Raw genomic sequence first — 23,599 nt, 5'->3', positions numbered from 1 at the left:
TTTCCTATATACTCTACGTCGTTGATCGGTAATTCTCCTCATTCTCTCTACTGTTTTTCTTTTTTCTCTTGTATTTTTGGGAAAAGTTTGGAAGGAAAACGTAATTGAATTGTGAAATCAAGAAGCTAGAAACTTTGTTTGATTGAGTTCTAATGCAACAAACTTCGCTTTCTTTAAGGCGAGATTTTTTTTTCCCTTTTAATTGTTTATGTAAAATGAATTTTTATAAGCACAACATTTTAATGAACTTCTTTGCCATGACTCACTTTTCTAGCAATTCAAATCGCCTTTTCATAAATTGACTGCACAAAATAAATAGCTAGGAAGGAAGGTAGGTAGCACTATTAAGCGATCCATTATATGTTTAAGAATTCCTTTTTGTGGATTAATGTCATTAGGTGTAGTGAAAAGTGGTTGGAATAAAATACAAAGTAAATCAGCTTCAAAACAAGACTTCTCACGTTGACTGTTAAAATGTTCATGGAAATCTATATAAACATGTTCGACTTTAATCTGAATGTAGCCCTAATTAATTCACCGAGAATCAAACAATAGAATCAAAGATTAGCGGAAGCGTACCGGAGTCCATAGAATCGATTTTGAATAATATGATCTTCCAATTTTTGCATCAATATTTATCTCTGGAACCTCAGTTTCTTGATGATGGGGATTCAAAAATAAAGATACGATATATGAAGCCATGCAAAAAATGGGGACCAACCTGTTTATTAATAACTGAAAAATAGTAATTAATAATTTATTTACTATTTCTAATTTGGCCCCTTATCAAATCAGAAATTGTCTCAATGGTATCCACATATAAAAATCATGACAATTATGCCTTTAAGTCATAAACTTTATTCAAAAATAGACCACATAAATTTGACTCATTTATATAATGACCCAACACACATTTTTATATATACAACTGTGACCCCAAATAAATAAATTTCTAACAATCTCCCACTGGGCCACATATGTATATATATAAATGTGTTAACCTTATTGAGGTCATAACTTTGTCATCATAACTGTAGGCATGTGCAATCTCGTCCATTAACTATATCAACATAGGATCAAAGCGATTTTCGTTGTATCAATCACAACTAAACCCATCAATGGTCACATATATCAACATAGCCAAATGACATAGATCCATCATGATAATGTGGTATGAAAATTACATGCATGGTGATCTACTCATGTCAATTTTCAATTGGTCCTACTTTACTTTATAGAGATCAAAACTTTAGCTTAATGTACAAAGTGAAATTAACCTAATAACATAAATTCTGATCAGAAAAATATCTAAATACACTAGTTTCATGAAACAAATAAAACACAAAGGATAATAAAGACAAACTCCCACTGAATCTAGATATCCTCATACTCTAAAACACCCATACGAGCAGTGTGCTCATGAAAGACCTTGGGTGGAAAACCCTTAGTAAGGGGGTCTGCAATCATGGAGTTTGTACCTAAGTGTTCTATACAAATCTGTCCACTCTGTACCCTTTCTTTTACAACAAGGAACTTGATGTCAATATGTTTTGACTTCGTCGAGCTCCTGTTGTTGTTGGAATACAATACAGCTGATTTATTGTCACAATACAACTTAAGTGGTCTTTCTATTCCATCCACAATGCGCAGCCCAGTGACAAAATTTCTCAGCTATATACCATGGTTGGATGCCTCATAACATGCAACAAACTCTGCTGCCATAGTAGATGAAGCTATGAGTGTTTGTTTTGCACTCCTCCATGATATAGCTCCACCACCTAACAGATATATGTAGCCCGAAGTGGATCTCCTACTATCTTGGCATCCCGCAAAGTCGGAGTCAGAATACCCAATGATCTCAAAGTGATCTGACCTCCTATATGTGAGCATGTAATCTCTTGTTCTCTTCAAATATCTCATAACCTTTTTGGCTGCTTTCCAGTGATCAATTCCTGGATTGCTTAAGTATCTGCCTAACACTCCAACAATGTACGCTATATCCGGACGTGTACAAACTTGAGCATACATTAGACTCCCAACAGCTGAAGCGTACGGAATCTTTTTCATTTCTTGAATTTCAAGGCTTCCTTTAGGGCATTGCTTAAGACAAAATTTGTCTCCTTTCACGACAGGGGTATCACCTGGTCTACAATCTTGCATGCCAAATCTTTTGAGTACTTTATCGATATAGCTCTTTTGTGATAATCCAAGAATACCCCGAGAACGGTCTCGATGTATTTGAATTCCTAAAACAAAAGAGGCGTCACCAAGATCTTTCATCTCAAAATTTCTTGACAGAAATCTCTTGGTTTCGTGCAACATGCCTATATCATTTGTGGCAAGCAGTATGTCATCAACATACAAAACTAGGAAAACGTGTTTACTCCCACTGAACTACACACAATCATCAACAACATTCATCTCAAAACCAAACGAGAGAATCACTTGATGAAATTTGTGGTACCATTGACGGGAAGCTTGTTTGAGCCCATAAATGGATTTGGTCAATTTGCAAACCATCTTCTTTGGGTCTCCTGACACAAAGTTTTCAGGCTGCATCATATATATTGTTTCATCAATGTTTCCATTGAGAAATGCTGTTTTCACATCCATTTGATGAAGCTCTAAATCATAATGTGCAACAAGTGCCATGATTGTCCTAAAAGAGTCATTTGATGAAACTGGAGAAAAGGTCTCCTTAAAGTCAATCCCTTCCTTTTGAGTATATCTTTTTGCTACAAGATAAGCTTTATACCTTTCCACATTACCTTTTGAATCTCGTTTTGTCTTAAAAATCCATTTGCAACCAATCAGTTTCTTTCCTTCTGGTAATGGGACAAGCTCCCAAACTTTATTGTCTTGCATAGACTTATACTCTTCATTCATTGTTTCATTCCACTTTTGAGAGTTAGAACTTTTCATGGCCTGATGAAAGTTGATTGGATCATCTTCCATCATTCCAATGTCATCCTCATGTTCTTGAAGATACACTATGTATTCATCTGGATTAATAGTATTTCTTCTTTCTCTAGTGGATCGTCGCAAAGGCACTTGTTCTTGAGGTTGTTGAGTTTGTACCTCTGGGGTTTGATTGACTATGTTTGGTTGCTCTTGATCTAAAACTTGATCAATATCAGGATTGGAATCCTGAACATTGTCAAAAGTAACTAATGGAATAGAAATCAACTCATCTTCAAGAAGAGTGGTTGATTCTAAATCCTCCTCAAAAACAAAGTCCTTAACTGTATTTCTCCCCCCAAACTCAATATCCTCAAAAAACTTTGCAGTTCCCGTTTCAAATATATTCCTTACTTTGGGATCATAAAACTTAAAACCCCTAGATCGTTCAGAATATCCAATAAAGTAGCTGCTCACAGTTTTGGGTTCCAGCTTCTTTTCATTTGGCCTATAAGGCCTAGCTTCAGCTGGACATCCCCAAACGTGAAAGTGCTTAAGACTAGGCTTTCGCCCCGTCCAAAGCTCATAAGGTGTTTTTGCAGCTGCTTTAGTTGGTACCCTATTCAAAATGTAGGTTGCTGTCTTAAGTGCCTCTCCCCAGAGTGATTCAGGTAAGGTTGAATGACTGATCATACTCCTTACCATATCTTTAAGAGTACGGTTTCGTCTTTCAGAAACACCATTCATGCTAGGAGATCCCGGCATAGTGTACTGTGGGACAATTTCACACTCCTCTAGATATCTGGCAAAAGGTCATGGATGTTGTTCACCTGATCCGTCATATCTACCATAGTACTCACCACCACGGTCAGACCTGACTTGCTTTATTCTTTTGCTAAGTTGATTCTCAACTTCAGCCTTAAAAGATTTGAACACGTCCAAGACTTGAGACTTTTCATGAAGTAGAAATAGGTACGCATATCTCGAGTAATCATCTATGAATGATACAAAATATTGTTGACCGTTCCAAGAAGGTGTAGGAAATGGCCCACAAATGTCTGTATGTATCAACTCTAAGACGTTCATAGCTCTTTTCGCACCTAATTTCTTTTTTTTGGTCTGTTTGCCTTTGATGCATTCAATGCAAACATCAAAGTCTAAAAAATCAATTGAATCCAAGATTACATCAGACACAAGTCGCTCAACTCTATTTCTAGAGATGTGACCTAACCGTTTGTGCCATAAGGAACTTGATTTTTCATTATCTATTTTACGCTTAGTACCACGTGATTCCACATTTAAGGTTTCATTATAAGAAGCAACGGTGTCAAGCAAATATAAGTTGTCATAAACCATAAGAGAACCAGTTCCAATAGTATTTGAATTAATAGATAAACTAAAGCAGTTGTTTCCAAATGAACAACAATAACCTAATTTGTCCAAACAAGAAACAAAAACCAAATTCCGCCTAAATGACGGTACAACAAAAGTATCTATTAAGTCCAAATAGTAACCAGTACTTAACAACAACCTAAAATGCCCTATTGCTTCCACATTCACCGACTTGCCGTCTCCCACATAAATGCTTCTTTCAGCATCACTTGGCTTTCGGTAACTCAGGCAACCCTGCATTGAAACACTGATGTTAGTAGTAGCACCGGAATCTAACCACCAAGTGTTTCTTGGTACTGAAGCTAAATTTACCTCAGAACAGACCAAAGTAAGAACTGTACCTTTCTTTGCTCGCCATGCAATGTACTTAGCACATTCCTTCTTCGCGTGTCCTTTCATGTTGCAAAAGAAACAACCACCATCGTTGTTGGCTTGAGTTTGTTTCTTATGTGCTGGACCCTTATCCTTAACATCCTCATTCTTCCTTTTCTTGCCCTTATCCTTAGAGGTGCTTGCCAAATGAGCACTTTCAGTCTTCTCTTGCTTCAATCTTTCTTCCTCTTGAACACAAAATGAAATGAGCTCATTAAGAGTCCACTTCTCCCTTTGACAGTTGTAACTGACCTTGAATTGACTGAATTGTGGAGGAAGAGAGATAAGCACTAAATGCACAAGCAAGTCATCCGAAAGCTCAAGCTTTAGTGCCTTCAACTTTGAAGCAAGGTGAGACATTTCCATAATGTACTCCCTTATGTTTTCCTTGCCCTTAAACCTCATGGAAATAAGTTTCTTTAAAAGAGTACTTGTTTCCGCCTTATCGCTTTTTGCAAAGCGTTTCTCAATTTCAGCAAGGAAAGTTGTGGCATCGGTGACCTCTTCGGACACCGCACCCCTAAAAGCCTCAGGTATGTCGCGCTTGATGATCATAAGACTCATGCGGTTTGAACGATCCCACTTCTCATAAATCCTCCTTTGCTCGGAGGTACTAGCATCCGTAAGAGAAGCAGGTCGATCCATCCTTAATGCAAGGTCAAGATCCATGCAGCCAAGAACAATGAAAATGTTCTCCTTCCAATCCTTAAAGTTATTACCATTAAGGACCGGCACTGAATTAAGGTTAGCAGATACAGTAGCAACAGCTGAAAACAGAACAGTACAATTACATAAATAACATGCTCATATAAGAAACCAAATTAAACAATAAATTCAAATAATGGTTAATCCCATCTCAAGATACCAAACACATCATTAATATCAAGTCTTTGGACAATAATATTAATTGTAAGCGGTACTCTTGTTATAGCGATCAAACATTGACAATAAATTATGTCAAATAATATGCAATCTTTGGACTAACATATTATTCACACAAAAATACCTTATAATTGTCACACATCATCACCATATGTATGTATGAAACTCTGTCAAATATTAACTTACATTTGGGTCAGTTAATAAACACATGAATTATATACACACAATTATCTTAATATTTTTATTAAATTAATCTACACAAAAGAGATCACTTTGGTGATATTTTGTTTCAATTAATTTAACTAAATATTAGATATCCTTAATAAATTCTAAAACCAAAATTTGAATTAAATTGTTATTGTATTATTATTATTATTATATATTTAATAAAATAATAATAATAATGAAAACCTAATAAAATATATATATATCCATATAGAAAACAAAAAAACAAAAAACTATAATCGTTGGTAATATGATTTTTGTTTTATTCTTTATATATATATATATATTCATATAAAAACAAAAAAAGAAACTGTAATCTGTTTTTGTTTTTATTTTATTCTATATATATATAATAAAATAGATAACAGTCGATAAAACAAAACTTAATAAAACAGTTTTGTTTTAAACAGTAATCGTAGTTTTTGTTTTATGTATTCAATAAAACAGTAATTGCAGCAGTCGATTCTTCTCCTTGAACAAAACTTAAACAAATATATATATATCTTCTTCTTCGTTTAATTGCCATTAACATAATTCAATCTCAAATAAAAATATACATATACACAAGGACAAAAAGAATTTCATGGAAGACCAATAATACCATAAATTCTCAAGAACTAATTTAGGAATGCTCTGATACCATATGTTAGAAAAACTTTAATCTGAATTTAGCCCTAATTAATTCACCGAGAATCAAACAATAGAATCAAAGATTAGCGGAAGCGTACCGGAGTCCATAGAATCGATTTTGATTGGTATGATCTTCCAATTTTTGCATCAATATTTATCTCTGGAATCTCAGTTTCTTGATGATGGGGATTCAAAAATAAAGATACGATATATGAAGCCATGCAAAAAATGGGGACCAACCTGTTTATTAATAACTGAAAAATAGTAATTAATAATTTATTTACTATTTCTAATTTGGCCCCTCATCAAATCAGAAATTGTCTCAATGGTATCCACATATAAAAATCATGACAATTATGCCCTTAAGTCATAAACTTTATTAAAAAATAGACCACATAAATTTGACTCATTTATATAATGACCCAACACACATTTTTATATATACAATTGTAACCCCAAATAAATAAATTTCACAGTTCGATCATTGCTCTTATACCTAATGAGTTTTTGCATAGTTTTGTTTTTACTTTTCATTTCTTATTTATTAATCTTAAGCTTGAAAATGAGCACTGACCCTTTTGCAGGGCTGCAATGTTGCCTAAATTCTGAACTCCAAGGGGACTAAGTTTGTAAGGTTAGTTTACTCGAATCTTAAAATATAAGCCAAATCCTTCTTATTATATATTTGTTACTTGCCTTTTCACAATTATTTGGCTGCATTTCCATCACTCCATACACTCTGAAATTGTACATATAATTATATCTAACTATATTTTAAGGTAGCAAACGAACTAGTTTTTCAATATATTTTATAATAGGAAACTGACCCGGGTGATGGTAAATTTCCTTATACAGATTGGAGTATAAATCTGACAGGTCTCAAAGCTGTGACAATGAGTACTCCCCAACAAGAGTATCTGTGAGAGATGTATTGGGTCAAGTTGGGAGAGGTGTCCAAAGGGGGTGTGAGAGGATTAGAAGCTTTGGAAAAATTCCAACTTCCCAACCCGCTGTAAAAAGCAAGAAAACATCTAAAGAGCCTAGAAAGAATGTTCTTGATCCTCAGGGGTCTTTCCTTCAAAAGTGGAACAAGATATTTGTTCTGGCTTGTTTAGTGGCTGTGTCCTTGGACCCTTTATTTTTCTACATTGTTGGAATAGATCGTAAGGAGAAATGCATAACTTTGGACAAGCCTTTGGAAATCATTGCATGTGTTCTTCGAACACTTGTCGATATCTTATACGTACTCAGGATTATCTTTCAGTTCCAAACTGGGTTTATAGCCCCTTCTTCTCGAGTATTTGGAAGAAGCGAGTTAGTTGATGATCCTTTAGCCATTGCTAAAAGATACTTGTTAACCTACTTCATTGTTGATGTTCTCTCTATTCTTCCACTGCCTCAAGTATATGTATGCATCATTCTACTTTTTCAGCTAAGCTGAACTCTTCTTCTTTAATCCATTTTACTTTCACTACCTTACACGCGAATGTTGTTTCAGCTTGTAGTTCTTGATGTCATCCCAAAGATGAAACGTCCTGTTCCAATGATCCCGATGGAGATGTTGAAAATCGTCATTATCTGTCAGTATATTCCGAGGCTCGCCCGAATTGTACCACTATTCAGAGAAATAACAAGTAATTCTGGCATACTAACTGAGGTTGCTTCGGCTGGAACTGTTTTTAGCCTTTTCCTATATGTATTTGCAAGTTATGTAAGTTCCACCACCGACCACTTAAAAAAATTTATTATACATGCCGCTAAAGTCGAATCTTGTTATCGATTTAGCAAACCCTTTCTGAATTCTTACAACACTGTGCCAAGAAATGTGAACTTTTTGACCACCACACTTATGTTTTCTACCAGTTGTTAGGAGCTTTATGGTACTTATTCTCTCTTGAGAGCCTGTATAGATGCTGGCAAATTGTGTTTAAGAACCAGAACTGGGATCCTAGATATGTGTACTGTAGTCAAAAGTCCCGTGACAATAATGGATTTCCAGCTGATGTCAAATTTGTTGAAGCCCAATTCAACGCCTCTTGCCCTTTGATCGATCCTGACGAGGGTATGTTTGGAATATTCACTGACGCTCTCAAGTCTGGTGTGCTTCAAAGCACAGATTTCTCCTCCAAATTTTTCTATTGCTTTTGGTGGGGACTACGCAATTTTAGGTTGGTCAAACTTACAACATCTTTGCAGTTCAAAAAAAAAAACTTATAGCATCCTTACACTCATTCATTAGTAGTTTATTACCTCAAAAACTCTTTTTCCTTGTTTGCCTTGGCAGTTCTCTCGGCCAAAGTCTCAAGACAAACACATTTGTTGGAGAGATTATCTTTGCTGCCACTGGATTGATATTCTTCTCATTACTCATTGGCAATATACAGGTTAACCAAAAGTACCATGAGAATGGTCAAACACATACAATGCTAAATTTTATTTTAGTGAGTTCAGATACGTAATCTACTAGAGTTTTTTCTTTTTTTTTTAGAAATACTTGCAGTCCACAACTGTGAGAGTTGAAGAAATGAGAATGAAAAGGCAAGGCGTGGAGAAGTGGATGTCCCACCGGATGCTCCCAGAGCCCTTGAGAGAACGTATTAGAAGATATCAACAATATGAATGGCAAGAAACAAGAGGTGTTGAAGAAGAGACTCTGCTCCAAACCCTTCCTAAAGTTCTTAGGAGAGACATAAAGCGCCACCTTTGCTTGGCACTTCTCAGTAGAGTGAGTGCTTTCCTTGGGAAATTTTCAGTATTTTTCTGTCCTATCTTTAGATACTCTTCTCAATAACAACTTTGAAAAGGTGCCAATGTTTGAGAAAATGGATGAACACCTTTTGGACACACTATGTGATCGTTTAAAGCCATCTCTCTACACAGACAAGAGTTTAATTGTTCGGGAGGGTGATCCAGTTAATGAAATGCTCTTCATCATGAGAGGAAGCCTTAGAACTATGACCACTAATGGTGGAAAAACCGGCTTCTTCGACATGGCTGATCTTAACGCTGGTGACTTCTGTGGAGAAGAGCTCCTCGCATGGGCTTTGGATCCCATTTCTGCCTCCAATCTCCCAGCCTCGATCAGAACAGTGGAAACTAAAACAAAGGTCGAGGCATTTGCTCTCATGGCTGATGATTTGAAGTTTGTTGCCTCCCAGTTTCGCCGGCTCCACAGCAAGCAACTCCAGTACACTTTCAGGCAAGGCTTTCAAACCATGAATCTTCTATTAAGCTTAGTAACATGCTTAAAATATTGTCACTGGATCAATTGTCCTTTTTATTGGAACTTTATGGGAGAAGTGTCAAAAGGCAGGTCTAGCAGAGAATAACTTCATTAAAAAAACTCAAAGAAATAGAGACTAAAATCGGTGACTTGCTCATTAGTTTAGAGACCAATAGTGAAACTAGATACTAATGTGGTGGTTTTTGGTATACTTTTCAGGTCCTACTCTTTGCAATGGAAAACGTGGGCGGCTTGTTTCATACAAGTGGCGTGGCGGAGGCATTGCAAGAGAAAGCTTGACAAGTCTTTAAGGGAAGCAGAGTACAGGCTGCAAGATGTCCTGGTGAATGAGAGTGGAAGCACACCAAGCCTTGGCGCCACCATTTACGCCTCGAGGTTTGCTGCAAATGCACTGAGAGGCTTACGACAAAGCAGTGTGCGCAGCTTTAGACCCACGCAGAGATTGATGCCTTTGCTACCTCAGAAACCGGCTGAGCCTGATTTCACTGCTGAGCATCGCTAGCTACTACTACTGGTGTGTGGTGTGGTCAGTCACTGTGTTAACGTGAAATTTGTAATTAGGCATAGCTATTTTGTTGATGTATAATGTGTAACAGGCCTAGATTTGTAATCAAGTGGAACTGATACTTTGATAATCATATATTGTTTTATAATGCTGTAATTTAATTGTAACAGTATACCCTTTGTTTCTGATCTTTGAGATTAATATACAAATATTTTTGAGGTTTTTAAGCAAATAATAAGAAACGATTTTCTATCCCACCCCATATTCTACAGAGATTATTGTATGTGTATACTATATATTTTATTTTATTATGATAACATAATGCTTGATCAACTAATAATTGGTTTCATTTGTTACTTATCTTTATCTCTTTGTGATATTTTCAATTCCGCGAAAGATAGCCCAAATAAATAATAAAAGCAGCTAGCAATTTTTTCCGTTGTTTCAAGCAAATAAGAAGAAATGATTTTCTACCCCACCCAATAAATTAATTTTCAAATTTTATTTTCACACACATTCTTAAGTACCGACAAAAAAAAATCTTATATTTGTGTGTTATGATGTTACGATTACATGGAAGAGTTATAACCTTAAGGAGATCATACTTCCTTCTTGATCAGCCGATTTTTTAAGAGTTATAAATTTTGCTCTATTAGATGGACTACGGGAACAATCTCTTACACCTAACTATATATTCAAGAACTAGAATATATATATGTATATAGAGAGAGAATTAACAAAATAAGATCGATCAACATAATTTCATTGATTAATATGATAAATAGTTCCCACAAAAGGACATTATTAATTATAATTCATAAAACTAAAGACTGGTCAGTACATTAATATGTATGGATAGAAACCCTGGCCACAATTTATTCTATGCAGTTCTCTTATCTGGTACAATATATATATATATATATCTTCGAGCTCTTCTTTTATATATATCTCAATATCATAGATATATATTAAGTAACATCCCTACATAACCTTAATCCTGCATGTATAAACAAAACAAATGATAAATATTAGTGCCACCAGCAGCTGCAATATATACGCACTAGTACTATATAATAAGATATTATAATATTAGCTAGATATATATATATAAAACAATATATATTATAATATACGTACGTAGAACAGTCGAAGTTACGATCGATGGGGGGCATATCGAATTTGATGCCACACTCTTTTGGGACACTAGAAATTCGAGAAGTGTCAATGTCAGGCAGACCACCAATAGCTTGCTTAATGCAATTACAAGCAGCTTGCCTGTCGGGTTTGGACTTAGAAGACTCACTCAGCTGCTTGGCCCCATCGCAGCATGCCTTCGAGGGCTTTGGCTCTTTCCCTCTCACGTACTGGAGGCACGGAGTCAACTGCTGCACTACTTTGTTGCATTGGGGTTGGACTGGCTGGCTTGGCGCCGGCGCTGCTGCTGCTGCTGTTGCATCCATCCAATAATAAGGTTGTGCCCCGTCCGAGCTCCAAGCCAACTCTATCAACATTACTAATAATGCTATAACTACTACCACTTCCACTCTCTGTTGACTCATTTTTGGCTATACTCTTCTCTCTCAAAAAGTAAGAAATAGTAATCAAATTGTGTATGTATGTTAATAATGTTTGTGTCGGTTGAATATGATGAAATGGGTTGTAGTAAATGAGCTGATTATATAGGCCCGGCCGGGCATGACAATTTCGTGATCAGTTTTCTACTCGGGAGGTTTTCACACGCATTAATCTTCCCTTAATTATTGGCCGAAGTTTTTAGTTTTAATGAGTGAGTCTGTTAAATTGTTTGTTAGCTGTTTATAGGTGAAATTATGTATCATTCAGTGGTTTTTACGTGTTGGGAAATAAATAATATGAATAGGTTCTCTCTCGCACATTTTTCATGAGCTTGTTTTGGGGAGAAAAATAAGAAGTGGGTCAGTCCCTCTTGAGTTGAGATGCTGGTGTTTTTTTTCCCCTCATAAGATAATCCTTTTTTGAGGAAAATTAAATTAAGCATGCTGGAATATATAATTAGTTTTTTCTTCTCTATTTTCTTACCAATTAATAATCTGAGTTTTGTAGGCTACAAATACAATAGAACAAACTAATAAGTAACTAATACAAATACAAATACGACAAACAAAAGAGAAACTGGCCGATTTAAAAGAAAACTATAGCAAATATTAAAAATAAATAAAAAAGTTTATATTTTGTTTGAACAAATTGGCACTTCCATTCGAAATTGCGTCCTAATTAAAAGGTATAGGGTCAAGTGTGTAAAAACAATAATTCAAGAAACATTATGAAACTAACCATTAATTTGATTTGTTTATGCTAAAAATTAAAATTGTCAAAATAATTATATCGTAGTGATATTACTTTATAAATTTAACTTGACAAAGCAACATATAAGAAAAAACTACTTCGGACTATAGAGAAGTTATATTGAAATGTATCATAAAACATTTCTATCATATAGGAACAAACTCTCTTAAAAATAAAAAAAATATGAAGAAAAATAATAATGCAGTAACAATACTTAAATTATAGTTTTTTGTTAGTATTTTAACCATCAACATTTATAAATACATATTTCATTATTTATGAATTGATTTTTATACATTTTTTTATATTCAAAAAAATAAAATTTTAAAAAATATGGCTTTTATACCATTGTGCAAAATTATGAATTATATTTTTTTTAATTTGTTTGGGAAACTTTATAAAAGGAAAAATTAAAATATGGGAAATACAATTAGTAACTAACTAAAATATAAAAATGCCTCATTTTTTTATCATAGTTATATTTTCTTTGATTTTGAAGGTAATTTATTTTATTTTTTTTATTTTTTTTCTTCATTTTTTAGTTATTTTTTCTTTCTTTTTTTCTTTACTTATTTTTTCTTCCATTTTTTCCTTTTTCTTTTTTTTTTCTATCAATTTTTTCCTTCATCATTTTTTTTCTTTCCATTTTTCCATTCTTCTTCTTCTTCTTCTTCTTTTCATTTTTATTCATTTATATTTTTTGTTTTCTTTCATTTGTATTATTTTGTTCATATTTTTTCAGTTTTCTTTCTTATTTTTATTTTTTCATTTTTTTTCTTTCTATTTTTTCTTCATTTTTATATTTATTATTTTCTCCTTCCATTTTTTTTTCTTTTTTCACACATATGATTTTTTTTTCTTCTTCCATTTTTTTCTACCAATTTTTTCATTCATATTTTTTTCTTTCCATTTTTCCATTATTTTTCTTCTCTTCTTTTCATTTTTATTCATTTATCTGTTTTTTTACATTCATCATTTCTTTTGTTTTGTTTTTTTTCATATTTTTTTTAGTTTTCTTTCCTAATTTTTTTCCTTCTTTTTTCTTCATTTTTTGTACTTATTCTTTTCTCATTTTATTTTTTTCCCCTTTTTTTCATACATATTTTAACATTACATAATTATTTTACTATTTTTTTTATTTATTATCATTTATTATTGTAGTTTTTCTAGCTTTTTCTACTATATGTAAAAAAATTCAAATCAATATTTTCGGCATTTTCTTTTTGCCGTAACCTTTATAGGAACACCAAAATTTGGACCAGTTACCCTGATAGGAACATTCAAATCTAGAAAAAAAAATTATATGAAGAAGATGTGAGAAGGGAAAGGGGCTGGATCTGATTTTTTTTTCTATTTCCAGATCTGTGGTAACAGGTTACCTTCCCGTTCTTTGTGTATATTGATGTGTGTATATTTTTTGATTCTTTATGGTAACTGATTACCTATGTTACTAAAATCATAGTTACTTCTTCCTCCTTTTTTAATGAAGCGTTCTTCTTTTTTTTCTTTCAAATTTGATGTTTCGAGTAACCCTCTCAGGATAACTAGTTACCCCTCATGGTACATGTTATTTAACTTAACTCTCAAGATAACTAGTTACCCCGCATGGTACATGTTATTTAACTTAACTCTCAAGATAACTAGTTACCCCTCATGATACATATTATTTAACATACCTCTATAATTTTTTTTTACATAACTGTCAAAGATTGATTACCTTACCCAGGATTTGAAAAAAGAAACTTCTAAGAAAAGAAAAAAATATTTATAATAAATAAAAATAATAATTTTAAACACAATTCATATTACAAAAAAAAAATTGTAAAACAACCAAAGAAAAATTTCATATAAAAAAAACAAATAAGCTAAAAAAATAATAATCAAATTATAAACATACAAAGAGTAAAACTATAACATAAATTAACTTTCATACAAAAATATAAGAAAATAAACTCATAAAAGTAAAAAAATCTTTAAAGAAATCCATAAATTAACTTTTTTTTTTTTTTAAAAAACATATTTTTACACTATTAAAAATCTCATATAAAATATTATTTCCTCTTAAAAAAAACTTACTTTGCAACCCCAAAATTTAACATAGCATCCAAAAACTAATTCGAAATACACCCGAAAAAGAACAAAAGTTAAAGATACGACGACAACAAAAACATCATCCACACGAAAAACATTGGATAGAAAACAACTTAGCTAAGAAGACACTACCAAAACACAAACTGAAAAAACGACAACTTATGTTCTCGTACTAACTTAGAGAGCAATGATAAGATTTGGATATCCAAAGTTCTGAAATGTAAATCAAAACACATCTTCATGAAGTAGAGGTATTATTTGTCATTGGCTGCTCTTATGAGCATACTATGTAGACTAGGGGGGACTTCGTTAGTCTAAAAGCAACGATTTGAATATATTCGGAATTTACATGCTTCAAACCATTAATATTAACAAATATAATTTGTCTTCAAATGCAAAGGAGTGTAATATGTACATGTTTTGCTATGTACTACTGTTCGTCCACGTCCACCTCACGAGTTTGGGAGCTACCTACGAAACATGGATTTGGAGTCGGTGCCACGCTTTGCGTACAAAGAGCCTGAAGCGGGGACTTCAGCATGAGAAGACACCATTGCTGAAAGAGGCTGGAAGTTAGTATTCCCAACAAACCAATAAAGAGCCCATTTCAAGTTGCAAAGAGTGTACTTCAGAGCTTTGGTCCAGGTTTCTGGCTTGTTGAAGCTTTGTGTGATAGAATAGCTTTCCACTTTGTCACCATCGATCCTGCAAATTCAGTAGAAGAGGCTATCACTTTATTTGATATGTCTAAACAATGATGATTGCTCTGCTATTGCCAAACAAATCTTATTATCCACTCAGAACTACTATGCCTGGTTGCCAAACAAGTTATTAATTCTTGTACACAAATGTTAGCATCAGTTTAAGGGTAATATTAAAAATGGTTTTACTGGAGAGGGAAAAAAATTACTTGTATGGCAATTTGAAACACTTCTCAGGGGGTATGTTGTTTTCTTGATCCTTCGAGTAGGCAAACTCAGCAAATTCCTTGAGGTAGGTCACATATGTTGTCATTGCTTTGTCATATCGAGTGCTCCAAAACAAGTTAACAGGACCAAACCTTATGAAAGGGCACATTGCAAAAGAAAACACCACTTTAGGAGTTTCCCATGGATACTCTCCCATGAAGCAACTTTTTCTTTTAATCAAATGAATACACAAATAGATCCACTATTTCCATTTATTCAAGCAAATGTATAAAAAGGATGAATGTTTAACCACACCACTAAATATTTGTGAGATGTTAATCATGTACCCCACGTACTGCTTGCTTATATTAGCGAAAGAGTAAAAGCAGTAGATTTTCACACATTAATTATAAAGATCTAGAGCAGTAAAATGAAGATATAAAATAATAAATATACATACGTATACTATACACTTACAAATCATAAGTATTGTTGTTGCTGTCTACAATTCGAGGATAGCTGCCCATAGGAATTATCTTTATTCGAGATCTAAACGTCATGTAAATTAAGGCCATTTAAACATCAAGGAACAAATAAAAGGAGCAAAGAGAACTAATTCATTGCAGCTTAAAAAGACAACTCTGTATTTTGAAAAGGATACTGAAATCTTGGCCGGAAATACTGGCACATGGTATGAAGGAGAAGACAAGCTTGCCCCCAAGCTGCATTTATTTCATCCCACTCAACCTTGATGTTTTGACAAGAAGGTAAACATTGTATCAGTGCTTTGTCACAATATTTGTTAAGAAAAGAAAAGGCATGATGTAAGTTTCTTCTTCTGCCAAATATACATGTAAAGAGAAAAGAGAAGAGGCAACGCCTGTCACATTCTAGCTTGAAAAGTTCAGTAGAAACTTATGCAACAAGTTGAACCAAGTATACCAGATTATAAACACAAAATTTGCACGCCCTAATAAGTAATCACTGACACTCTTAATTCAACATGCAAATTTAATCTAGAAACTCACTAGTATTTGTCGAATTGACACAAAAACACAAATCATTTTCTTTGCATTTGCAGAAGCAAAGACAAAGGAGAGAGACAGAGACCCAGAGACTTGTGATATGCAAATTATTGTAGATGCAGAAAAGTTCCAAGAAACTGGTTCTTTCACAATTCTCAGAGAAGCAAAACGTGCTTAGTTTACTCACCGGAATTTTAGGAAGTCGTCCAAGTCGGAAATTGTTAATTGTTCCAAATTCTCCATCATGCCCAATTGGAAAGGCATCATTTAAAACATTGGTTTTTTTCAACAAGTCCAAATGTGCTTGTGAAACTTCTATCTTGGCCAGAATAGCGTCTCTCTCTTCCTGTAAACAGAATTATGATGCTCAGACTCAAAATCAAATCGGAAATGATATGAGAAGAACAAGGTTTCTTCCAGCCTCCTAAAAATTTGTTCCAAGAAAGGTATACAGAGACTAATCATACATTCAAGGAGAGATAACAGAAGACTACAACCTACACCATAAGAGTACTTAGTACTACTGCATAAAGTAATTGAATTCTATAGAGCATTACAATACATGCTTCGCTGATAAATATAAAGCAAGATTAATCATTTTCGACTTCCAACTAGTAGTTTCATTAGAGTTCACATATTTGCTTACCCAAAACTATAGAAAGCACACTGTAAAAAAGCTAACAAAACAGAAGAAATTGTGACGATCTAATAGAGTTCCAAAGCAGTGAAGGGAGGGGGACAAAAAAAATAGGGTAAAAGAGAAAAACCAACCTGATGTGATATTAATTGATATTGGAAATTATTGAACTCATGCCAGTACCTGTAATACTTCATGTCATTCACAATTCTAGAATGTATATAATACGTGTTCAACATAGGGAAAAAAACAATGTCCTTCCAAACAGAGTAATGGATGGTACCACTTTACAAAATATACTCATTCAGACAAATAAAAAATATGAGGAAAAGAGAATTACCGCTCCTCCAATTCTTTAAATTTGCTTGATTTTAAATCAAGCTCCTTCAGTTCAGAATTTACATGTGCATTTTGTTTCTCTGTTTCTTCAATAGCTGCTTCAAGTTTTCTCACTTCTTCCTCAATCTTAGATAAAATCAAAGATCTAGTTAGCATTTGATTTTGGACCACTTATACAAGATTTATATGCGAACTAAGCTGAAATTCATTCCACAAACCATTAATATAATGTATTTTATATATGTAAACTCACACACAAGAAAGACTTGATCAAGGACACTTCAGCAGGATTTCACATGAACTATCATCCTGGCTTTATAAAACTAAATCCTTTAGATTTGTGATCGGAAAAGTTACTAAGCTAGATTTCCAGACTCCAGATTGGCACTTTTAGTCCCCACTGTTTGTAAGTAATTGTATACTCTAAAACTTAAAATAAATATTATAATGTCAGATAACTTTCTTCAAGAAATTATTTAGTGTGGTTATTAATATAAATTCAACAAAATAAATGTCAACTGCTCTAGACACACCAGCATGGACTGTATCTCCAAGAGTACAATATCAAAAATAAAATATCTCAGATATGTCACATTATATTAATGTAGCCCAGAAATAGGACATTCCCACAGCCAAAGGTAATGGGCAATTACTAAATTCACCATTCCCCTGTAAAAGTTTCAGGTTTATCTGTAAATCAAGCCAATTTTAACCAGTCAAAACCATAATGTTCTTCAACAGTTTCACCTTGATAGTCAGTTTTCGATCAATCTCCAACACAATGAACAAAAGCAGCAGGTAATAATTAATTTATGTAAAGTATTTACCTTCAGTTTCTCTTTAAGAAAATCTGCTTCACTAAGAACATCTCGAGGTTCCCCCTCCAAACGCTTAAGACAGGCCTCATATGCTTCTACATCCCTATTTACGTCTTCAATTTCCTTATCAAGTTTATCAGACAATACCCTCATGCACTCAAGACATAAAGGTTGCTCAATCTGGAGATATTAATAGAAACATAGATATTAAAACTCCTAATCGACCAAAATATAGTTGATCAATCACACTTATTACTTAAAACAAGAAGAATAGAATCAGTTATAGTGGAATCATACCTGTGTCTGGGTGGTGGCAATTTCAAATGCACGTTTCAAAACAGTTATAGTGGAATCAAAACCAAAGTTGTTTGATTGCGAAGAACAGTTGGATCCTCCACCAGGTGCAGGTGTATGGTTTCCACCTGCATCAGAAGAGGACTCAGATTTATACACAACCACAAAGGATTCATCCATTGCTTTTCCTGGGTGGCCTATGTCCGATTGGACAGCTCCACCACGAGGACGTGGAGGGGCTCCTAGAGGCTGAGTTCTTTGCGGTAGAACAACAAAAGAATGATCCATTCGTGTTGAAGCTAACACACTACTGGCCCCATACATTGATGAGCCCTGCATACCTGCACGAGTTAATTGTCAAACCAAGTGACTCGCTGAGCAACAAAGCAATCCATATATAATCCTTTCAGCACTAGATTACCACATTTTTACTTTTCCTGATACTGCTACACTGAAATATCAACAAACCTTAACCCGCATGAAACTACAAGTTGAAATGTTAAGCTCAATATTAATAGTCAATTATTTTCAAACAGAATCTCTTCCAATATTACAAAGCTTATTAAGTATGTAAGAATTGAACATCATATCACACCCAGCAAGCAAATGTGCTCTACTTTAACCCAAAATTGTGAAGGAAATCACCCTAACTATTCAAATTGCCAACATATTCACGTAATTAAAGCAAAATAACAATAATAATAATAATAATAAATAAATAACTGAAACCCTGTGAATTGAGTCCAACAAGTTCGAATTCCTTAATTTGGTTACGGCTAAAGCTGAAAAGAATCAATCTTCGCAGTAGCAGATCGAATTTATGTTGAAAACAAGAAAAAGGTTAAAGGGGGTTTAGGGTATGAAAAATCCTGACCAGAACGAGATGAGGATTCGTTAAGGAACTTTTCGGAATGGGGATCGACTCCGACGATGTAAAGAGAGTTGCGACAGTTCTGGCAAGCCCATCTTGGAACATTCGGATCCACCGGAAAGCTCCGACCCTTTTCACTCATCACCTCTATCACCGTTTCCAATAAAATCAACAATCTCACACAGCCAAATTAAATTCTCCTTCTCTTTTAATAACTGCTTCGAAGTTTTGGGATAACTTTCCAATCGGTTTATCTTAGAGATTTTCCCGGAAAAATCTTGGGTAAGCCGGTAAAGTTCATCATTTTAATATTTGCTGTTCCTCACCAAATTATAGAATATAAAATTAATTATTTTATTTATTTTTCTTATAATCTATAAAATAAACGTAAAAAAGTTCCTTACTAGAGCGAGTTGGGATTTCTACGAAAAAATATAAGCTTGGACCACGCACAACACGAATTAAAAATTGGCACGGCACAACACGACATGGTTCTGAGCACGGTACGACAAGTCCGAAGGCACGATACGAAAGCACGAACAAACTAGCCCGAAAGCACGACACGATATGCCTGATATTTTAACATTAATAATGATAATAAATTTTTATTTGTCAATTATCTATAAATTAAAATGATAATAAAAGTCTATTATTTTTCTCAATTTTCTATTTTTATAATTATATTAATTTATTTTAAGATTTGTGAGTTAAAATTTTTAGTATTTATTATTAGGTGTTCAAATTTTAATAATTATCTTTGATATAATTTTGTGCAAAGTATTGTTAAAAACTATATAAAAATATCTAAAACTACAATTTAAATAAAGAAATGTATTTGGATTGGTGGTGAGTCTATTAATTGTTAAAGAGGAGATGAAGGGTTTAATTCTCCATTCTCACATTTTTTGGCAATAATAAAATGGGCGGGGCTCTACTCCCTACCTTTTATAACACTTTTTTTTTTACAAAAGAACAATTCAATATATAGAAAGCATTGTTAGTAGAATTTAAGTATTGTTTGTAGTTTTTTTTCATATAATAAAGTCAACTCGTCACAATAGTTACCTGTTTTTATCCCCGTTTCTTCCCAAATGTACGGATCCACGCTCCAAGTTTATGGGCCGCGTTCCAGGGGTTAAAGCCCAAATCGAGCCTAGTAGACAAAGAGAATGACTATTGGGAGTCCAAGTCTCGGTAAGGCCCATAAGGGCATCCGAGAGAATAAGCTAGGACCATCGCTGGGGCATATTGCATAAACCCGAGACCGCGTGCCGGGATATCTCCCGAGATGCAGTAAAGAGGTCGCGGCTCCCAAGTCTGAGGCTGGGCCGAGATCGCTGTGGATGAACCAGGGTCCTAGTAAACGATCTAGGACCCTGGTAAACAAAGAGGGATGTTGGTAAACGAACCTAGATCGGTTGGCCGAGTTTGGCGTGCTAAAGTATCCCCGATACTGACATCATCCCAAGAAGCGTGGAGTTGTATCTCCATAAGTAACCTACAGATGAGGCTACCTCGGGAATGTACGTCGTTGGTTCAGAACTGTGCCGCCACTACACTGACAGATCTTGTCCCTCGAATCTTCCTCATAGCCCATAACACCCAGACTGAAGCACTTGTTTGTTGCGAGTCTTATAATGTGATCATGTTTGGGCTGGCCCAATGGACCTTGGTTGATATATGTTTTACACTTCAATCCTTTGTATTGAGCCTCCATCAGCAAATAATATTTACACCCTTATTGGCCCAGGATTAGCCCGGCCCAAGCCCAGTGCACTCACTTGCCTATAAATATGAATAGTGGTGCATTGAGGAGGGGATCCAGACTTTCTTTTGTAAGCAATTACTCTGCTAAAACTTGTAGAGAACACCATTGTCAAAAGCTCTCTAAGCTCTAATACAACTGACTCGTGGACTAAGGCTCATTAACGCCCCAACCACGTAAAAACCTTGCTTGCAACTCCTAAATCCTTTCTTCTTAAGCCCTCTTATCTTTCATAACTCTAGTTTCCAAAAAACTCGGTAAACACCTGTATTGCAAAGCAACAGAAAATGAGGCAGCTCGGGTCCAGACATTACTTCAGACCTTTGAAAATGCGTCAGGGTAGCAAGTGAACCTTGAGAAATCCTCAGTTTTCTTTAGTTATAATATAGCGAATATGACGAGGAATCTAGTTTGCCATAGGCTAGGAATTCAGTAGGCTAATAATGGCAATAAGTATTTGGGATTACTGAATACCATAGGAAGGGAAAAAAATATCATCTTGGGTTTTTTAAAGGAGCGGGTGAGACAAAGGATACATAACTGGAATAGTAAGCTTCTATCTAGAGCGGGCAAGGAGATCTTGTTGAAAACTATGGTTTAATCTCTTCCCACTTATGCTATGAGTGCGTTCCTTTTGCCTCTTGAGATGTGTAAAGACTTGGAAAGATATATGTGTAGATTTTGGTGGCAATCAATCTCAACACAACGGAAAGGTATTCATTGGATGAGTTGGAAGCGTATGAGTTCTAGCAAGAGTATTGGAAGGATGGGATTTAGGAATCTAAGAGATTTCAATTTGGCTCTCTTAGGTAAACAAGGGTGGAGGTTAATGGAGAGAGAGGAGTCTTTGGTGGGGAAAGTTTTTAAGGCTCGGTATTATCCACGGGGTTCTTTTATCAATGCCAACTTGGGAGCCAACCCAAGTTTCATTTGGAGAAGTATTTGGGAGACTCAAGAGCTTTTGAAAAGTGGTATGAGATGGAGTATTGGTTCGGGCAACAATGTCAACATCCTGGGGGAACCGTGGTTACCTGATAGACTCGATCCGATGGTTGTTTCAATGCACCCAATGCTGCAACATCAAAAGGTCAGTGTGTTGATGAAGATAGAAGAAAAAGCTTGGGATGAGGATCTGATAAATGACTTATTTGAGGAGAGGGACATTAAGTTAATTTACAGTATTCCTCTTAGCTTTACCGTAGGCCATGACAGGTGGTACTAGTGGATGGATGGTACATGGCATTATACGGTCAAAAGTGCTTATCACTTGCTTCAATATCTGAAAGAAGATCAACATTTAGATGCAGACTCGGCATTCTGGAGGAAACTGTGGAGTTTAAAAGTACCTCCAAAGGTGAAGAATTTCTTCTGGAATGCTCTTACTGGATGTTTGCCTACTCGGGTTCTACTTCGTCTAAAGCATGTTGATGTGGTAATGGATTGTCCAAGTTGTCATCTCTCTATATAATCTATTTTCCACTGTTTGGTATATTGTCCTTTTGCCTCTCAGAGTTGGCGGAAAGCTGGTTTTCAACTTAATGCAGGTGAGATATCTATTTTTGCATCTTGGTTCAGATTGTCTCTGTGTATGTTCTCTAAGGAGGAATCAGATAGGATGGCGATGCTATGTTGGGCAATATGGAAAAGGCGGAATGATCTTATTTGGCAGCAAAAGCATATTTCTACTGATGAGATAGTAGACTTAGCAAAACATAGTCTTGATCAATGGATTAATGCTCAAGAGTCTGATAAGCATCCTCCCATAGGTATGGTAATGACTGGGGATGGGAGTGAGCATTGGGTAAAGCCTCAGAAGAATACGATCAAGGTTAATGTGGATGCTTCTATCGCTATTGGTAGAGGGACGTTTGGGCTAGGCTGGGTTGCGCGTGATCAAACAAGGTCTCTACTAGAGGTTCATGGACGCAACAGGAATGGAGTTGTCACTCCCGAAGTGGTTGAAGCAATGGGGGTCAAGGAGGCTCTCAGTTGGATTAAATCCAAAAATTGGCCAAGTATAGTAGTTGAGTCTGATTATCTAAGAGTGGTCCAAGCTTATTATAAGCTCTTCATGTTTAATATCTCCTTGGGGTTTATTGATTAATGATTGTAAGGAACTGCTCCATAGTTTGAACAATGTTTCTATTGTCTTTGTTAAACGGTCTACGAATAAGATTGCTCATCATGTTGCAAGAAAATCTTGTTCCTCCTCAGATTGTATTTTTAGAGGGGATGATATTCCTTCTATTTTGCTATCCTTGAATTTAGAGGATAGTTGTTATTAATGAAAGCATCTCATTTTATTAAAAAAAAAAAAAAAGTCAACTCGTCATCATTCGAAAGTTCATGATTAATAGCTAATCCAAAAAATATCATTT

The 23,599-nt window shown here is 34.8% G+C and overlaps 6 protein-coding genes across 6 annotated transcripts; 3 read left to right on the top strand and 3 right to left on the bottom strand.

Annotated features, from left to right (window-relative positions):
- Positions 1 to 1,671: 1,671 nt before the first annotated feature.
- Positions 1,672 to 2,160, bottom strand: LOC133795503 (secreted RxLR effector protein 161-like). Its single transcript, XM_062232951.1, has one exon. It carries the CDS (start codon positions 2,158 to 2,160, stop codon positions 1,672 to 1,674), a length of 489 nt encoding a protein of 162 aa, XP_062088935.1.
- A 4,467-nt stretch (positions 2,161 to 6,627) lies between these two features.
- LOC133795502 (cyclic nucleotide-gated ion channel 1-like) lies at positions 6,628 to 10,203 on the top strand. Its single transcript, XM_062232950.1, has 8 exons — positions 6,628 to 6,641; positions 7,255 to 7,807; positions 7,898 to 8,110; positions 8,263 to 8,567; positions 8,684 to 8,783; positions 8,888 to 9,124; positions 9,204 to 9,598; positions 9,842 to 10,203. The coding sequence occupies exons 1-8, from the start codon at positions 6,628 to 6,630 to the stop codon at positions 10,143 to 10,145; spliced, it is 2,121 nt and encodes a 706-aa protein (XP_062088934.1). The 3' UTR covers positions 10,146 to 10,203.
- A 687-nt stretch (positions 10,204 to 10,890) lies between these two features.
- Positions 10,891 to 11,911, bottom strand: LOC133797511 (probable non-specific lipid-transfer protein 2). The gene is made up of 2 exons (XM_062235432.1): positions 11,286 to 11,911; positions 10,891 to 11,145 (listed from the first exon to the last, which is right to left on the bottom strand). The coding sequence occupies exons 1-2, from the start codon at positions 11,705 to 11,707 to the stop codon at positions 11,130 to 11,132; spliced, it is 438 nt and encodes a 145-aa protein (XP_062091416.1). The 5' UTR covers positions 11,708 to 11,911; the 3' UTR covers positions 10,891 to 11,129.
- Positions 11,912 to 14,741: 2,830 nt separating this feature from the next.
- On the bottom strand, positions 14,742 to 19,794 carry LOC133797510 (beclin-1-like protein). Its single transcript, XM_062235431.1, has 10 exons — positions 19,460 to 19,794; positions 18,589 to 18,926; positions 18,301 to 18,471; positions 17,475 to 17,599; positions 17,269 to 17,317; positions 16,685 to 16,843; positions 16,134 to 16,219; positions 15,950 to 16,021; positions 15,475 to 15,624; positions 14,742 to 15,269 (listed from the first exon to the last, which is right to left on the bottom strand). The coding sequence occupies exons 1-10, from the start codon at positions 19,596 to 19,598 to the stop codon at positions 15,032 to 15,034; spliced, it is 1,527 nt and encodes a 508-aa protein (XP_062091415.1). The 5' UTR covers positions 19,599 to 19,794; the 3' UTR covers positions 14,742 to 15,031.
- Positions 19,795 to 21,960: 2,166 nt separating this feature from the next.
- On the top strand, positions 21,961 to 22,443 carry LOC133795501 (uncharacterized mitochondrial protein AtMg00310-like). The gene has a single exon (XM_062232949.1). It carries the CDS (start codon positions 21,961 to 21,963, stop codon positions 22,441 to 22,443), a length of 483 nt encoding a protein of 160 aa, XP_062088933.1.
- A 3-nt stretch (positions 22,444 to 22,446) lies between these two features.
- Positions 22,447 to 23,325, top strand: LOC133795500 (uncharacterized). The gene is made up of 2 exons (XM_062232948.1): positions 22,447 to 22,653; positions 22,732 to 23,325. Exons 1-2 carry the CDS (start codon positions 22,447 to 22,449, stop codon positions 23,323 to 23,325), a joined length of 801 nt encoding a protein of 266 aa, XP_062088932.1.
- Positions 23,326 to 23,599: the final 274 nt, after the last annotated feature.

The sequence above is a fragment of the Humulus lupulus genome, chromosome 8 (assembly GCF_963169125.1).
Source record: "Humulus lupulus chromosome 8, drHumLupu1.1, whole genome shotgun sequence".
In the NCBI taxonomy this organism is placed as follows: Eukaryota; Viridiplantae; Streptophyta; class Magnoliopsida; order Rosales; family Cannabaceae; genus Humulus; species Humulus lupulus.
This window is presented reverse-complemented; position numbering and strand designations above follow the sequence as displayed.

What these genes read in the sequence shown, in the direction of transcription:
- LOC133795503 (XM_062232951.1), bottom strand. Translation starts at nt 2,160, where the DNA reads ATGCAAGATTGTAGACCAGGTGATACCCCTGTCGTGAAAGGAGACAAA.
- LOC133795502 (XM_062232950.1), top strand. An exon ending in TATATGTATTTGCAAGTTAT is followed by an intron (nt 8,111 to 8,262) that starts GTAAGTTCCACC and finishes GTTTTCTACCAG; the next exon opens with TTGTTAGGAGCTTTATGGTA. An exon ending in GCTTGGCACTTCTCAGTAGA is followed by an intron (nt 9,125 to 9,203) that starts GTGAGTGCTTTC and finishes AACTTTGAAAAG; the next exon opens with GTGCCAATGTTTGAGAAAAT.
- LOC133797511 (XM_062235432.1), bottom strand. Translation starts at nt 11,707, where the DNA reads ATGAGTCAACAGAGAGTGGAAGTGGTAGTAGTTATAGCATTATTAGTA.
- LOC133797510 (XM_062235431.1), bottom strand. Translation starts at nt 19,598, where the DNA reads ATGAGTGAAAAGGGTCGGAGCTTTCCGGTGGATCCGAATGTTCCAAGA. An exon ending in TTCTTAAAGAGAAACTGAAG is followed by an intron (nt 17,600 to 18,300) that starts GTAAATACTTTA and finishes ATTTTATCTAAG; the next exon opens with ATTGAGGAAGAAGTGAGAAA. An exon ending in GACGACTTCCTAAAATTCCG is followed by an intron (nt 16,220 to 16,684) that starts GTGAGTAAACTA and finishes CAAAACATCAAG; the next exon opens with GTTGAGTGGGATGAAATAAA.
- LOC133795501 (XM_062232949.1), top strand. Translation starts at nt 21,961, where the DNA reads ATGAGTTCTAGCAAGAGTATTGGAAGGATGGGATTTAGGAATCTAAGA.
- LOC133795500 (XM_062232948.1), top strand. Translation starts at nt 22,447, where the DNA reads ATGGATGGTACATGGCATTATACGGTCAAAAGTGCTTATCACTTGCTT. An exon ending in GTCTAAAGCATGTTGATGTG is followed by an intron (nt 22,654 to 22,731) that starts GTAATGGATTGT and finishes TTTGCCTCTCAG; the next exon opens with AGTTGGCGGAAAGCTGGTTT.